General features: G+C 43.6%; 1 protein-coding gene across 3 annotated transcripts; it reads left to right on the forward strand.

Moving 5' to 3' along the window:
* Window positions 1-349: 349 nt before the first annotated feature.
* On the forward strand, window positions 350-10,591 carry LOC144720942 (NF-kappa-B inhibitor-interacting Ras-like protein 1). 3 transcript variants are annotated; one of them, XM_078598132.1, is made up of 4 exons: window positions 350-466; window positions 3,125-3,227; window positions 5,457-5,701; window positions 9,605-10,591. In XM_078598132.1, the coding sequence occupies exons 1-4, from the start codon at window positions 428-430 to the stop codon at window positions 9,839-9,841; spliced, it is 624 nt and encodes a 207-aa protein (XP_078454258.1). In that variant the 5' UTR covers window positions 350-427; the 3' UTR covers window positions 9,842-10,591. The 3 variants fall into 3 exon arrangements, with proteins under 3 accessions (XP_078454258.1, XP_078454259.1, XP_078454257.1); XM_078598133.1 differs by having other exon boundaries at window positions 371-466; window positions 3,125-3,223; window positions 9,605-9,972; XM_078598131.1 differs by lacking the exons at window positions 350-466; window positions 3,125-3,227 and having other exon boundaries at window positions 5,219-5,701; window positions 9,605-9,972.
* Window positions 10,592-17,373: the final 6,782 nt, after the last annotated feature.

Consider the following 17,373-nt stretch of genomic DNA (forward strand, 5'->3'; position numbering starts at 1 on the left):
CCGCCGCCCCCCCCCCCCCGCTGCTGCTGCCCCCCCCCCCCGCTGCTGCCCCCCGCTGCTGCTGCCCCCCCCCCCCCGCTGCTGCCCCCCGCTGCTGCTGCCCCCCCCCCGCTGCTGCTGCCCCCCCCCCCCGCTGCTGCTGCCCCGCCCCCCGCTGCCCCCCCCCGCTGCTGCCCCGCCCCCCGCTGCCCCCCCCCCGCTGCTGCTGCCCCGCCCCCCGCTGCTGCCCCGCCCCCCGCTGCTGCCCCGCCCCCCGCTGCTGCTGCCCCGCCCACCGCTGCCCCCCCCCCCGCTGCTGCCCCGCCCCCCGCTGCCCCCCCCCCCCGCTGCTGCTGCCCCGCCCCACGCTGCTGCTGCCGCCGCTGCTGCCGCTCAGTCCGCTCCTGGCGAGCGGGGCACGGGGAGAGACGTGGTGAGGAGCGCCCCAATGCCTTTCCATTTCCCCAGCAGTCCTCTCTCGGAGCGGGTGAGTCTCGTGTCGACGTGGTGTGCACTCCGCTGTGTAGATAGTTTACACGCACGCGCACACTTGGTGTGGGGATGTTGATGTTGATAGTGGTGGTGTTGGTGTTGCTGCTGTTCGTGTTGTCTCTGGAGTGGAGACGCGAGGCGTTCTCTGTCGTGCGGTGTCGATCTCGTGGTGGTGGTTGTGATTAAGATGTGGTGGTTGTGATTCAGCCGTGGTGGTTGGGATTAAGTCGTGGTGGTTGTGGTTAAGCCGTGGTTGTGATTAAGATGATGTGGTGGTTGTGGTTAAGATGTGGTTGTGGTTAAGATGTGGTTGTTGTGATTCAGCCGTGGTGGTTGTGATTAAGTCGTGGTGGTTGTGGTTATGCCGTGGTTGTGATTAAAATTATGTGGTGGTTGTGGTTAAGATGTGGTTGTGGTTAAGATGTGGTTGTGATTAAGTCGTGGTGGTGGTTGTGATTAAGATGATGTGGTGGTTGTGATTAAGTCGTGCTGGTTGTGGTTAAGTCGTGGTGGCTGTGGTTAAGATGTGGTTGTGATTAAGATGATGTGGTGGTTGTGGTTAAGATGTGGTTGTGATTAAGATGTGGTGGTTGTGATTAAGTCGTGGTGGTGGTGGTTGTGATTAAGATGATGTGGTTGTGATTAAGATGTGGTGGTTGTGGTTAAGATGTGGTGGTTGTGATTCAGCCGTGGTGTGCGAATGTTTCAATGGGACATTCGCACACAGCGCATAGACACATCACCACACACGCGTATTGTACTCTGTACACGCGTCGCACATGTCCGTACACCACACAACACAAACACACATCACATACACCACACACAGCACATACACACACCACATAGACAGCACATAGACACACACCACACACAGCACATACACACACCACATAGACAGCACATAGACACACACCACACACAGCACATAGACACACACCACGCACACCACATACACCACACACAGCACATAGACACACCACGCACAGCACATAGACACACACCACACACAGCACATAGACACACACATCACAGATCGATATTCCTGTACTCACACACCAGATACATAACACACATAACACATCCACACACCCCGAACAACACAACACTACACAACACAGGCGAACAACACACACACACGTCGGTTTGTTTACGAGCTGGAGCCAAAGGAAATGACTTTAACAAAAAGAATACCTCGAAAAGTTTTTCAAGTGCTAGGAATGTGCAGGCGATTTGTACCCAGCAAAGGAAGCTGCTGGGACATTGTGTTGTTTTATCCAACCGGATTCTTTAGGGTGATTACGTGTAGAGACTGTTTTAGCCTATTTGTTACCTTACGTATTAACAATTTCATTCAGTCCTTATACTCGTATATGTCAGTTTTTTTAAAAATCTATGCTTGCAAAAAAACGCATTGTTGTACTCTACTGATATGCCTCCACGTCTATGCTTCTTCACCATCACCAACCCAGCCTAACCAGCGTGGTGAAGTATGGTCAAATAATACTCGCCAACCGAACGGCGAGGTCAGGCCCTCATCCCGCAGCGGTTTGAGATATGGCTTTTAATACTAAAGCCATATAGACACATGAAATCAAGGAACAAACACAAATCAGACGTACTTTTGATTTGACCACAGGTATTGTGGTCAATGCAAACATGACTCCTTGTAAAAAAAGGTGTCGGTTTTGTTGCCAGATAAAAGGGTAAAAAAACAATTATCATATTTTGCTACTGGCAAAGGAGGTTCCAATGGTGTAAATGCTTACCCCGAGCTCTCATACTCTGATGGTGCATTGTCTTTGAGTTGTGCGCCTTTTGGTGTCATCTGGTCCAACACCATGTGAGACTAGGCGCTAAGAAAAGCTGTCTCGGGTGTGGACCAATACATTTCAAGGACAGTGCAGACATTATCAGAGTTGTGTTTTTTTTTGCATTCCAACCGCAGGTATTGTGGTCAATGCAAACATGACTCCTTGTAAAAAAAAGTGTCAGTTTTGTTGGCAGATAAAAGGGTAAAAAACCATTCATCATATTTTGCTGCTGGCAAAGGAGGTTCCAATGGTGTAAATCACCACGCTGGTTAGTGCAGGTTGCATGAATTTAGACCAAGGAGCGGCTCGGATATCGCTCGTCGCTAATGCCACCAGCCGAGGTCGGGAATCGAACTTCGGTCACTGGGTCCATAGCACTTTGTGCTCACCATTGCACCACGGCTCCATCCCAACTAATGAGATGATGTGTTGTATAAATAAGTAATGAAATGTATCGGACTGGTAATGGCAAAACTCACGACTCCAGGAAGTGGCCCCGAGGCTTGCCATAACGTAAGGAACCGTGGTGATTTACAGCCAACGTGAGTTGAGCGTGGACAATTCGAGCCAAGGCGAAACATAACATATAAAAAAGAAGGTTTAAAGATAAATTTTAATGATAGAATATAGTATTGTCATCAGTATGACATAAGAATACCACGTGTACAGTCGATAGCACATTGGGAAGTGGGTTAAAATTGAGTTACAAGATTTGAGGATACGACAACGACAACAGACAGAGTGAGTTAAATAAAAGCGTGTAATAAAAAGAAATAGGTCTACTTGAGCGAGGAATGGGGGATACTTGCTCCGCACTGACCTGACCCTCTGTTCCACAGAGTGCAGCCATGGGCAAAGGCTGCAGGGTGGTGGTATGCGGACAGGCGTCTGTGGGCAAGACAGCCATCCTGGAGCAGGTGCTCTATGGCAGCCACGTGGTCGGTATGGACACACGCAGCCATGGCAAGACACGGGGGTGAAGTCACTCATTCACTGTGCTCAGTGTTATCCCCTCATACCCTTGGGTTTATGTGGATGCTCTTGTTTCCCCCCCCCCCCCAACATGTATACCAAAATACTCAAGTATTGACCAAAGTAGAATTTCAAGACGCCCATATCTATAGTTGCACTCGTGCCTCGATATATATGTGATTGAGAAAACACTTTAAGACGCAGTGGAGAAAACAATTAAAATTGCACTGCAAGATGCCTTTGTCGTGGGAAACGCCAGCCGGAGGCGAGAAAAGATGGTAAAAGTTACTCTGCACGTTTCAGACAGGGACTTAACGCCTGAAATGTCTTGCTCACGCCACTGCTGGCAAAAGGGGCCTCCATGAGCTCTAGAGGGCCCCTCTGCAGGGTATTTGGCCTGCTCTTCAACACGAGCCAGATATCTTCGAAGAAGTGGAATTACGCTTTATCCCACCACACAAAGCCTGCCTATCGACGAATTGTGGTGTACCCATTTATGCTGCTGGATGGACAGAGGCAGGTGGGATTTAAGATATTTGGTGTTGTTTCAACTACACCCATGCTGGTTTACAACTCCAGTGCACTAACCATTACACCATAGCATCCCCCGTAATCATATATTTAAACTTTGCAAAAATCCAAACTATGTTCATCAAGAATCTATGGCCTTACGTGGACAGTATTTCTGTGATAATGACTAAATACCTCGTCATCATTTATCATCTACCTTTGACAGACACGTGTCTTTATTTTCCAGCTGTCTCATTCATTCCATTTTAAGTTGAATATATAAAAAAAAACATACAACGTTTTTTAAGGACCATAATTTAGCTCGGATGCCTTGTAAACTGAATCTCATTTCTGTACGCTGTTGGACAAATGCTACATTTGTAAAACCTACATTCCAAATGGTGAATTTTGTCCATTCATTTGGCAGCGCACAAAGAGCTCTTGTACACATGTGGAAATGTGACCGGTGCATGCACAAAGTGCTTCTTGTAAGTGACTGCTGCTGCTGGATCCATTAGGTTGTGATGGTTTGAACAGTTGAGAATGAACAAGGCAGGAATTTGGCATCTTATATTACACTAAAATGAACTAGGAGACATCATCTATAGCACTGAGTTGGGTCATTGCCAGGGTTAGGGGTTAGGAATCAGTTTGGCCAATTATTACCATTGTTCTGCCCTTTTTTCCCATTTGAGGGGTTCCAACCCATTCTGAATTAATTGAAAAGTTTTAGAAGCCACTTAATTTATATAATATTATTTATCTACAGATAACTGCATCAATGACCTTAATAAATTCTTATTCAATTAATCTGACTACTCAACAAAAGCCTACTTTTTTGCCTAATTGCAATGTGGTTGTCATTATTTTGTTAGGAACACCTCAATTATAGATACATTTTATTACTGGCTATGCTTTTAAATATTCATGATGAACTGTCACTGCAGTGCATCAACCTGCGTTAGAGCACAACCTCAGAAGATAATGTCACAGAAATAATTTTGAAGTCTATTCAGTCGGCCTCTTTATCCGCATGAGGTCAACACCGATTATGGCCTGGAATGAGCATTTGTTGAATGGCAATGAAACAAAAACAATTATCATAGCTGGAATATTCCTAATTCAGTGGAAACACAACATTTTACGTTATAAAGTTGTTTTTGTGCAGTTTTTTACGACCAGGTCTCCCAGACTGAGACCATAAATTCATTACAGTTTTTTCGCAGGCAGCTGAAACCCAGATTCGAACTTTGGAATATTAACTGTGCCGAGTCAGGTTCTGACACGGCCATAATGAGCCCTTTGGCCCACCCAGATCCCGTTAACTTGGCTAGTCATTCGAATGATAAAAACTGCTCCAAAAAGAGTCAAACATAAACTTGTATTCTGTAGTGATAGCATGTGTGTGTGCATCCCAGGCATAGTGGTTAACGCACTGTGCTATGAACTTGACATTTTAAGTTAGATTCACAGCGATGGATAATATCAGTGGGCATTATCTGAACCAGTCCTGGGCCTCCCCTCGGGTGACTCAGCCTTAAATGAGTAGTATAGTGTGTAAAGAGCAATGTGGCAACAACAGCGAATGGACGTGGCGCTGGCTACACTGCCCCCTCGTACACCTTGCAGGCCTTAAAAGGTGCTCACTGACAGCATGTGTAGGCAACTTGGGGGATCTTTGTCCACCAGGCTCCCAGATGCACGAGTCTCAGGAGGACGTGTTTGTGGCGTGGGTGGAGACGGAGCGCGGCGTGCGGGAGCAGGTGCGTCTCTACGACACGCGGGGGCTGCGCGACTCGCCCTCCGAGCTGCCCCGCCACTACTTGGCGCTGGCCGACGGCTTCCTGCTCGTGTACAGCGTGGACAATGTGCAGTCCTTTCGCAAGGTGGAGGCACTCAAGAAAGAGATTGACCGAGCAAGGGACAAGAAAGAGGTGCCTTCATGCATTGCGTGTACACTGGTACCTACAAAGCTTGCTCCGATTTATAAACGTGCCCTGGACTAACATTCAAATAAGGTAAATGCACAATATGGTGGAGCAGTGGTGCAATGGCTTGCACACTACCCTTTATGCACCAAGTTACAAATATTATTATACATCAACTGTGTAAATCTATAAATACACATTATTGCTCTGCATGAAAGGTATATCATATTTTACGCTTATAATGAAACGTTGTCTTTATGTACTAGTCATATAATATAATTAAAGGATTTAAGTAATGGGTTGTCTTGAAAAATGGAATATTAAGTGCAAATTTACAGTACAACAAATCTAAACTCTTCACCAACCTCTGTGGATGGCTTCTATCATTGTATATCATGAAAATAGGTAATGAAGCATTGGCACAATCGTTAATGCACTACGCTATGAACCCGGCAACTCTAGTCTGATTCATGGCCAAGTCTAACATCATTGGTGCATAATATCTGAAATGGTCCAACGCCCCACCTTCAGCAACCTGCACAGTCCAGCGGGAGGAAATATGGTGAAATAATTAAGATAAATTGCACAGTGTGGTGAGGCCTTCATCCAGCAAATGAATTACTGTAAATTGTATTATGGTATATGCACAATGGATGTTGCCTGTCGATATGTAAAAATTATATCATAGGAAAATGTGAGTGGTGGAATTTTGATGAGTCTTAGTTAAGTGCATACAAATTATATGGCTAAGTGGCCCAGTTTACATGTGTAGTGTTCTTCACGGAGGTACACACTTGACTTGGAGGCAAGACGTTTATTACACAGCCCCACAGGGCTAACTACATAAACGTACACACACTAACTAGACGCCAGCAGGGTAACTACATAATCGGGTCAGTCAGTAACATCCTGACTGACCCACGATGCCGAGCGGAGAGCGAAGATCGGAGAGACGAAGTCCCTGGCCACGACCCCTTCCAGATCCTTCCTGAAGACTCTGGCCCCTACCTCACGTATCCCTCTCCCCTACTTTTGGGCCCCCCTTGCCACCTGGTCCGGTCACGTGCTCTCTCGGGGTCACCCAGACTGTCACGTCCTCACCCGACCTCTCTCTCACTGTCACCAGGACTATGCCCCCTCGGGCCTGCTTTCATGGTATACTCACTCTGGTGCCAGAGAGAGGCCCAAGACACACAGCTCCACTCTTGTGATGGCAGCTGGCGCTAAACGCCATAGCGACTCCATTTACGTCACTACACGTATGTTTTTTCTCCAGGTACTCCGGTTTCCTCCCACATGGCCAAACATCCGAAAGCAATTCCCTCATTGATAGAAGTCTTAATGTAGATTGAGGCTTTCCTGGATAAACAAATAGTAGAAAAGATGGAACAGCAGGTCTTAATTTAAAATAGACTAACAAACCCAAATATAGATTTGAAAAAATTGTGGATAAATAAATGAGACCTATAACATATTTCTCGATATAGCCAGTCCCCTAAGGAAACCTGAGCATATTTGAATGGTTTGGAGTGTACCCCAAGCCTGTCTAAGCCATCTGCTACCCCCCTAAATATTGGCAGTGGGATAAACATCATTATTTTCCATGCATATTGAGTTAACCTTCACTCTGTGGAAGGTGGTTGCTCATAGTTTGTAACTCCCTTCCCCGAGTCATCCATGCTGTTGTCCCTGCCCATGTAGAAGTATGGACTCAAAATCTTCCTTATTTTCTCTGCCTGTGACTGACAATTTATTTCTCTACATTAATTAAATATGACCGACTGTTTTTATGACGTCTTAAGATGGGGTTGCATTTAGACTGTCATATCAATCTAAATTGTGTTGTATATCACATTTGGGCATCTTGCTAAATTACACTTGGATGAAAGTGCCTGCAGAGCAGTTTTTAAGAATCAAAGCAATCTGCTGCAGCATAACAATGTATTGCATTAAACAAAATCGAAATTACATGTGCATCAATGGCCAAACCAGTCATCTGTTTTGCTTTATTGCGTAAGCCAGCCCGGGAAAGGGCACCTTCATCCTGCCAGAATTGTGTGGTATGTTTCAGAATTAAAACCAGTTGTGACCAAATTCTGGGTGGTTCTTGTTTTTCAATTGCATTCCTCACAGTCAGAATTCTAAATGTGTGCCAGCGATATGTAAAAACATTTACTGTATAGGTTTTTTATTTTTATTCTTAGGTTTTTTCGGTAAAGTCACGTAGGTAAAATGTTTTAATTAAAATTAATAAAAATAAAATAAAAATCACGACGTTTTGGAGGCAAGACAAGCCTCCGTCTTCAGGTGGAACCGTCACAGCACGATAGCTGTATCAAGTAAGAGAAATTCCAAGAAAACAGTCCTTGTATATATACTGGTTGAGGGTGAGAGGAGCCAAGGTAGGCCCTGGATATTATGATTGTGAGGTTCGGTGCGGCTGAAGCACGCTGTTAGGAATGAGCCTTTGTTGTGTAGACTGGTTGAAAAGAGTTGTTAAGGTGAGGCTGATGTAAAAATCTAGGATGTATAGGTTTTGTCCACTGTACGTTTATTTCAAATCGATTTTTTTTGGAATAAAACATTACAGGATATGTAGCAAAAAAACAACATGTATTGTAGCCTAAGCTTATGCCGTCGAGGATGGGAAGATCAAACATAAGCCAAATCTTGGAGCCTTGAACCAAAAAAATGTACACTTGGACCTGTTAGACAGGACTTGCTTGATATGTAAGAGTGTGATAAATTGATGCAAAGAACGTGGTATGCGTTGATGCCACGTAACTATTTCATCTAAAATCGGACAAGAATTGATGTGGATGAATTATATTTAAAAAAATAGACGCACAGTAGCACGGTAGTAAGTGCATCTGCAATATGAACCCGGCGATCAAAGTTTAATTCCTGGCTGCAGCTAAAGTCAGTGGCGAGTGACATCTGAACTGGTCCTGGACCCCTTTTCACCAACATGCACTCGCCATCGTTGTGAATTACAATAAAGGACTCATGACCAGTAGGGTGCTGGTTTGGGATGCCTTCATCCAGCAGTAGATTAATAAAGGGCTGTAAATTATCATCTTTTTCTCATTTTATTTGTAACCAAGAACTCCAACCTCCCATAACATAATACAAATTACATGTAAAACAGGTTATGAAATCCTTCCACCACATCCACATTGCATGGATATTAATACCAGAATTCTTCACATTTCTATGCTGGAGTTCTTGTCTTATAAATAATTATACAAAAAATAAGAACCTTGTAGACCCCACGTGTGTCTTTATGTAAATGCATTAAGTTGTGAACTTAACTCCATACACAAAGTTATTAAATTCTATATAAGGCAATATGCCTTTGGTTAATGTTCAATGTTTTGATCATTTGTTTACATGTATAATGTCTGTTTTCTGATCCAGGCCTTCCTTGAAAAGTAGACGTGTGTTCTCAGCCAGGCTCTCACATTGTATAAATAAAGGACTTGTTTGTATATACGTTGGTGAAATGCTTGTGGTAGGGCAGATTGTGGGTATGCTTAACTGATAGGGGTAGGCCAAGTGAAACCACTGAACACTGTAGTCTCACTGAGAATGAAAAATAAATTTAGAATCTTGGGATGGGTGTTTGTCAACGTCAGTCTGCCTTTTCGTGATTACCGATCTTTCCTGTCATATGCAAATTAAGCCACTACACACTGCGCGTACCTAATGTTGATGTTTGACAATTCTCTTCACGTGCTGGAAGCTCTCTATATGGATCAAAATTCAGACATGCTGAACAACAGGTGGTGCAACCCGACAAAACATTTTGAGTGCTTTACAGCAGCACTGCGAAAACACTGCAGATGATACCATATGCGAAACAAGCCTGCTATGCCCCACCTCTTTTGTCTCCCCCACCCCCAAATGCAGGTGACGGTCGTCGTCCTAGGAAACAAGAGTGACCTCCGCGCCAATCGGGCCGTGCGGTTGGATCAGGCCCAGCAGTGGGCCCGGACGGAGAAGGTGCGTCTCTGGGAGGTGTCGGTGACGGACAGGAGGACCCTGTTGGAGCCACTTGTTTTCCTCGCCAGCAAGCTCACCCAGCCACCCAGCAAGCCCGCCTTCCCGCTGCCCCGCCGCAGCAAGGGGGGCACCTCTGAAAACTGAGGATGCGTTTTTTTTGCAGGTGTGCAGCCACTCTCGTGGGTGCCCGGACACCCCCACACTCTTTATGTCTGCTTGAGAGACACCACCAGAAGTTTTAACCAAAATCATTGTACTTTTGAATCGGCATATTTCTCCCTTCAACTAGGCAACATAAATGTTGACTATGCCAATTATATTATGGAACATTTAAATTCAATGTAGCGCACATTGTGCGCTTAGAACCTAGTCAATAACCAGCAGTTGTGTAAATTTATATAAATATAGTACAGTAGAATTCCACGTATTTGTGGCCCTATTAACCACGACTCCTATTATTTATTGCACCATATTCTAACCAATAGCCACCGGGAACCATTTGCCAGTAGGACATCCCCCAACTTCTGAAGTGTGGCTGCAGCCCTGGTTTGAGACGTGGTTTGTCTTCCAGTTGCCTGTGTATTTTAACTCTCTTAGTTCTATCATCATCATTCTCATTATGTTATCACTTATTGTGTTCCTATTTTGGATTTAATGAAGTGGTTTGAGTGCTTTGACATTAGGGCACCAGATTGTGATGGTTCAGTGGTTTATTTCCTGGCTTCTGCTCAGTGCTGCCGATAGACATTGTTATGTCTGCTGTGATTATTTGGCATTAAATACCTTGCTTTGTTGTTCACAATTGCGGGACAATCTGCATTAATGCAGTGATTAAGTTTTTGCCACGTTTGAGAATCCAGAATTCAACAGTTGTAACACAAAAAAAAGAACAAATATGGGTTCCTTGTATTTTCCAGATTAAAAAGACCCTGTCATTACTATCAAGGTAATAATTGGCAATTCATCGTGATTAATATTCCTGACCTTCAGCAGTGTTTATACATTCAATCTCATATTCCTGTAAATGAGTAGCTTGCGTTTGGAGAACTTTAATGACTTCTTGTGCCTCGTACCGAGTCTTGCAATAATTATGGATTACATTTTTGCTGCTTATGCGCATCATGCAATGTAATTGCGAATGTTTATTTGAAGCATTAATCTATATATTGAGCTGCTTGTATATACGGTGAAGTTTTAACCTTTGGCTAAAATCCATTCCCAAGGTGCTGAATTTTTGTTTCCGCAAGCCGCAGCTCGTTTGAACGATTTCTGGTCCGATCCGATAAATGGCTGAATGTCTGGGTAATGTAGGTGTAACCTTCCACGAAATAGTTTCAACATATGAATTGCAGAACTTGAGTTGATTATGATTTCAAGCATAGACTATGCACATAAATGGATTAGAGCCATCATTTGGAAGATGCTGCTCTGCGCTCGAAAGGGCATAGATTATAATAATCAGCTCAGAGAAAAATGAAGTGCTAACCTTACATGAAATAGTTGGGGCTGCTGTTTGTTTAATCTTTACTCGTGTAAACAAGTTTGTATTTTCTCGTCATATGCATCGTAGTGCACCATATGTTTTGCACATTGGACTCGTTACTATGTTTTTTAGAGTCTACATGCTGAGTCGTATATTGTTTGTTTTAATACCGAACTCCTCTCACTTACAGGAAGTCTTAGGTTGTTGAATCAGACCATAACGATAACCGAGTACTGTAATTCGAGTGGTAAGCAGCTGCACAAAGGCTCCTTTACTCTTGAAACCGCATGCCCTTACCACTGAAGGTTATCACAATGACAAACTTCCTTGTTGTGCAGAGCCACGGTGGCTGCAAAGTGGGATTTGTGCTGAGTGCGAGAGAGAAAAGGAAGTCGCATGAGAAATGATGAAAGTTAATGAATTACGCTACACGAGTATAGTGCTTTATTTAATTATTTACATAATTACACTAGGTTTATGAAGTTAATCTACGAGAATGTGCAGTGCAGTCTTCTGACAATCCACTGCTGGATGAACGCCTTCCCACACCACGACGGTCCAACGGGTTGTTTGTGGTGTGGTGTCTAAACCCAGGTCTTAGGACTCACCCCTTCAATAACTCCCACTGACCAGTGTGGTGAAGTATGGTCAAACAGACCCTCCACCACGGTACGGGGAGGCCTTCATTAACATAACATTGGCAGTAAATTCCAGAAATAATTACAGTATATGCATTAAGCAGTATTTACGTTGGGTCCATACATTAAAATCAGCATATGTTTGTTCTGCTCATATGTTACTGCCGTGCTGTTTTTGTGTTCCAAAAGACAGCCAAAACAATGCCGTGAATTATTACTGCACTATTGTATTAACAAGCCTTTCATTGCATGTTCATGTTGGTCATAAAATATGCTGTGTTATACCTGCCATACCCAAAGAAAGATTTGCTGCGTAGGTTTATATGCATGCCAAAAACAGTATATGCAATGCATTGGTATAAGCTATACATTTATTTATGACATTGTTATTCGAGTTGTTGATGTATTCGTGCGAGTGCTTGACTTGTGTGTGAGAGAAATTTATAAATTTCGTCAACCTAACACGTAGTTCATTTATATATGGTTGATCTTTTGCATTTATTGCTTGTTTTTTGTTTGAAAATGTCTCCCTTTCACAGAGAGCTGTGAGTGTGGCATTGGTCTGTCTGTAGTTCTAGGAGAATAGCCTAATATGTTTGGATTGGTGCTTTGATCCTGGTTTTGAAATGTTCTGTTCAACAACGAGGACCGGTATTTTTTCATGCTTGGCCAAATGCTAAACAAACCAAAAAGGGACTTGTACTTATGGAAATGCACATCGCATGTAATCAATATACACCTATACATGCACAATAAACAAAACATTTTACACATACACGTGGTTTGTTATATTGGAAAAATGACGTGCATCATTCCTTAAGTAGGGCTTTCTATTGTGATTCTGTAAAACTATTTTTACCCCAAAATGTCACGACACTATAATATCAGTTTAATGACTAGCACATTGGATAGTGGATCATTCTTTTATATATAATTGTTCACATTTTTTGTGAAACTCCCACTGATTTTACCCCCATCTCAACCACATGTTGTCTCAGATACAATAACCGATCCATGCCAGTTAGAGGTGCCTATCCAAGTCCCATTATACATTATATTTGCCTGATGTAATGGAGGCAGGCACGGCTGCAGGCATATTTTCACAAGTGTGAATTAAATTTCGATTTAAAGCTTTCGTGACTGCAGGGATTCATATTCTTGGTTCCCTTCTACGTGACTTTACTGAAAGAACCAAGAATAAGTGTGAATTACTCTACTGTAGTTGGAATTGGTGTTAGGAGTCGGGTGTGGGTGTCACTGAGAGAGTTGTTTTTAAACATTGATATGCCATGTGTATTTGTGTTATGCAATGGCGTAGCGCAGTGGCGTAGCTATCCAGGGTTAAGGCGGTGCAATTGCACCAGGACCCATGGGCTGGAGGGGCATCGGTGCCAGGCAACAAAGAAGGGGAAATTTGACGGGGCCATGCTTCATTCCTTGTACCAAGGTCTATGTCAACCTGCTTCGCCACGAGTGTTGAGTAATATTTTATTTGCTGGCCAGAGTAGTTAACTCAGGCGTTTTCTGTCTGTATCTTACAGTAGGTCTCCTATAAAAAAATATATACTTGTCTAAATTGACGTTGACTTGGTTGTAAAGGCAAACAAAGATGAATATAATTATCTTGGTGGTTTTATCATCTCCATTTATATTATGAGCTCAATATGATGAAAAGAATGTTGGTTATAAAACGTATCTTATCAATCTAAGGGATGAATGGTGGTATTCTTATTGGCTCTGACGATAAGTATTCCCTGTGTGATCAACAGCGCAGCTGTTCCACTCTCGGGATGCTACTGTCTGCTCATTCCGAGCATTCCATTGTGATGGCGTAGCAAAACCATGGTTGGAAAAAACCCGATTCTTCCAGCGGCAGGCATCGGCTTTTTCTTTAATACAATTAAACCCGGTTTCGGGGAATTAAAACCTGGTTTAATGAATACCAAACTCTGATCCAAGGCTTAGGCTGCTTCCTCGCCGGTGCTGCTATTGTACTCGGGGCCATCGGGCACGGGGTAGTCGTAGAATGCGGGCAGGTTGGTCTTGATTAACATAAGCTTCTCCACAATCGTGGGCGCCAGTGAGTTCCTTAGCCTTGGAATGGATGAAGCCCATCGTTGAGAAGTTGGCGAAGTGCGGTTCTGCAATTAGAACCAATTAAATCAGTTTTCTCCCAATCTCAGATGATCGGGTTTAATATAAAAGGACAATTAAACCCGATTGTAAAAAACCCGACTGTGCCACCCTTGAGCAAAACGAGTGAGGGCTACAGTTTAGGTTCATGTATAGCCCTATGTCAATCTGCTGCTAGATAATGGCCTCCCCATCATACCCCGCAGGTCATGAGAGTTACTTCACCTCTTGGGTCAGAAAATATGGGGGTCATCGATGTAGGAACATATTAGATGCCCTGCCTACAACGTAGCCACATAGCCAACGGCACTTGTGTGGTCACCCATCTAAGCACTATCCAGAATCATCCCAGCTTAGTTTTCGAGATCGGATGAATTATCTTAGACGAGAATAAGAAGTTCAAGTTATGTTAACCAGGTGAGAAAGAGACTACGATTGTGCCATTTGTAAGAATCACCTGGGCAATAATATACCAGTAAGGGGCGATGATTGCTATGTATAATCCCAATTGAGTAAAATGCAGGTCACTGACGCCAGCACACAATGGTTTACTCTTACAAATAACGTCAGGGGATCTTTAACGGCACCTATGGTTATTATAACTGAAGTGCGTTTAAATTATTTGGCTACTATAAATTTCCACATGATAAGCCACTTCGGTGAGCTATCATTTGTGGCCAGGTCGCCTATGAAAAAAGGCTATACAGCTAAGTGGGCCTTACCTGGTAGTAGTAATAATCAGGGCAGCCACTCGATTCAAACCGTGAACCTCTAGAACAAGGGCGAACGCGCTACCGCTAGGCCATGTCACCGCCCAAGAATACTCATGTAATTATTTGTCTTTACGTGGACATTCCTTTCAAACACTAAACCCTTATCGGTAAAGTGGGAACATAACATGCATTATGCATTAGTAAGACATTTAAGTGCAGCACTGCATTTATAATCAGCATGAAAGGTTGTACGTTACTGTACAGTATGTATAGCTAACTTCCCTGTGTGGTTCTAATACACCTGGTATAAACGAGTGAGCATGCCCGTTGTGTTCCCACCTGACTATTGAGGTGTCAACACGCTCAAATCGTATGCGTTTACAACACTAATTGTATTACATCTATATGTGGGCTCAGCGAATGCTGCCTTATCTCGATTCTCGCCGAGTTTTAGCTAATGAGTGCTCTCTCACTCCAAATATGTGAACAAAAACACCGTGGTTTATTTATTACAAGAAGCCAAATCCACACGTTAAAAAGTTAGACGTTGACAAGATTGTTGTCAATCAGAGTAACAGTCTAATTTCCGACAGCTTAACATCGGTTCTAGCTAAAGGGTTGAATTTTTCAGTCACCCCTAAACACATCCCAGTGGATTATATCATTGCCCAGGTAGATGTAGCCCTTAAGGATTGGGACACATTACTGCAGACGTGGCAAGATCGGATATCGCTGCAATCCTCAAAAACACTAAGATACCTATCAGCAACATCAGTAAGGATGAGCGCTTTGAGCTTTCTCAATTAAAAAAGAGAGATGACATTGTCATCCTCTCAGCCGACAAGGGCAATGCCACAGTCATCATGGACAAAACCACAAACAATAACAAAATTCAGGACCTACTAAATGATCGTAGCTATACAAAAATAAAAGAGATCTCACCAACAGCCTCGTTACGAAAACCAACATATCATCACCGAATCGACATCTTTAATCAAACCATCCAAGCGGTTTTCCTTTAAACCCTCTGCTGCTAGACTACCCAGATTGTATGGCTTACCAAAAATACTTAAAGAAGGTACACCCCTTCGTCATATCGTCTCCACCATTGACTCACCCACTGACAAACTGGCCCGATTTCTGTCTGAGACCTTACAACCATTCACTGGTAAGACCGCTTCAGCTGTACTTAACTCACTTGGTATCTCAATATCTCCAGGTGATTTGCTCGTTAGTTTTGATGTAGTTTATTTGTTTACCAAAGTTCATGTGCCTGACACCATTGCAATCATTGAAGATTTGGTCTAACAAGGACTGAATACTGATGTACTGGCCCTGGTGAGACACTGCCTCACCAATACTTACTTCACCTGGAATGGAACATTCTACAAACAAGTTGAAGGTACCCCAATGGGTTCTCCCTTATCTCCAGTTGTAGTCAATGTTTTCATGAAAAATTTTGATACAGATGCCATCCAGGCATCCACTCTACGTCCGTCCTAGTGGAAGACGTACGTAGATGACACGTTTGTCATCTGGCCACATGGCCGACCAGCTCTGAACCCATTCCTCAACCACATCAATTCCATACACCCAGCCATCAAATTCACCATGGAGGTGGAAAAGGATGGCAAGCTATGATTCTTGAATGTTTCAATCGAAAATAGACCAGATGGCTTAATGGTACACTGTCTACAGGAAATCCACCCATACAGATGCCTTCCTAAAACCTGACTCCCACCACCATGCATCCCAGAAGAATTCCCTCATCAAAACTCTACACCATAGAGCTCGATGTATTTCCGACCATCATCACCTAGCCAATGAACTGGAACACGTACACCAAGCTCTCAAGATGAATGGATATTCAGACTACACAATCCGTAAAGCTATCACCCCACTGTTGGGAAAGAACCATTTGAGGACTCAATCCAAACTCTCACCTTGCCATACATTGCAGGGGTCACCAAAAATATTTCCAAAATCATGAGCAAACACAACATCCAGGTCCGATTTAACACAGTACATAAAATTCATGATCTGATCCCATCTGTGAAGGATGTGATCCCTGACATGAAATACCCTGGCGTCTACAAACTAAGTTGTGTCTGCGGCAGTAGTTGCATTGGGGAAACTAAGCGACATGTTTCGGACCGTGTTCGTGAACACAAGGCAGATCTGAAACACGGTAGGACCAATACCTCGGCCGTGGCTGATCATTGTTTAAATGCGGTGGGCTCACACGATATTGATTTCTCTAAGACAAAGGTACTTTTCAAACCCACTGACTATCAACAAAGATTAGTTCATGAAGCCATCCATATATACAGACACAGAAAACAATTTCAACCGAGAAAATGAGTATAAACTTAGCAATCATTGGAAGGACATTATCAACCAGTTTAAGTGATAACTGGCTGTGATGTTCCCATCCTGCCACCTTCCGATGTTAGTTGTTATTTTCGGCTCTCCGATTTTACATGAGCAGGTTACATTTCTCACACCAACACAGCCACCTTCGCATGCCGTACCTCGACGTGGCGGTGGCTCTGCGATCTTACATTATCATGCTAATCTCTCACATTAACATGCCTATCTCTCACATTAACATGCTAATCCCTCACATTAACATGCTAATCTCTCACATTAGCATGCTAATCTCTCACATTAACATAGCCACCTCAGCGCGCTCGCCGTGGAGGCCGCTCA

This window comes from Lampetra planeri, chromosome 10 (genome assembly GCF_965212315.1).
Source record: "Lampetra planeri chromosome 10, kcLamPlan1.2.h2, whole genome shotgun sequence".
Classification (NCBI taxonomy): Eukaryota; Metazoa; Chordata; class Hyperoartia; order Petromyzontiformes; family Petromyzontidae; genus Lampetra; species Lampetra planeri.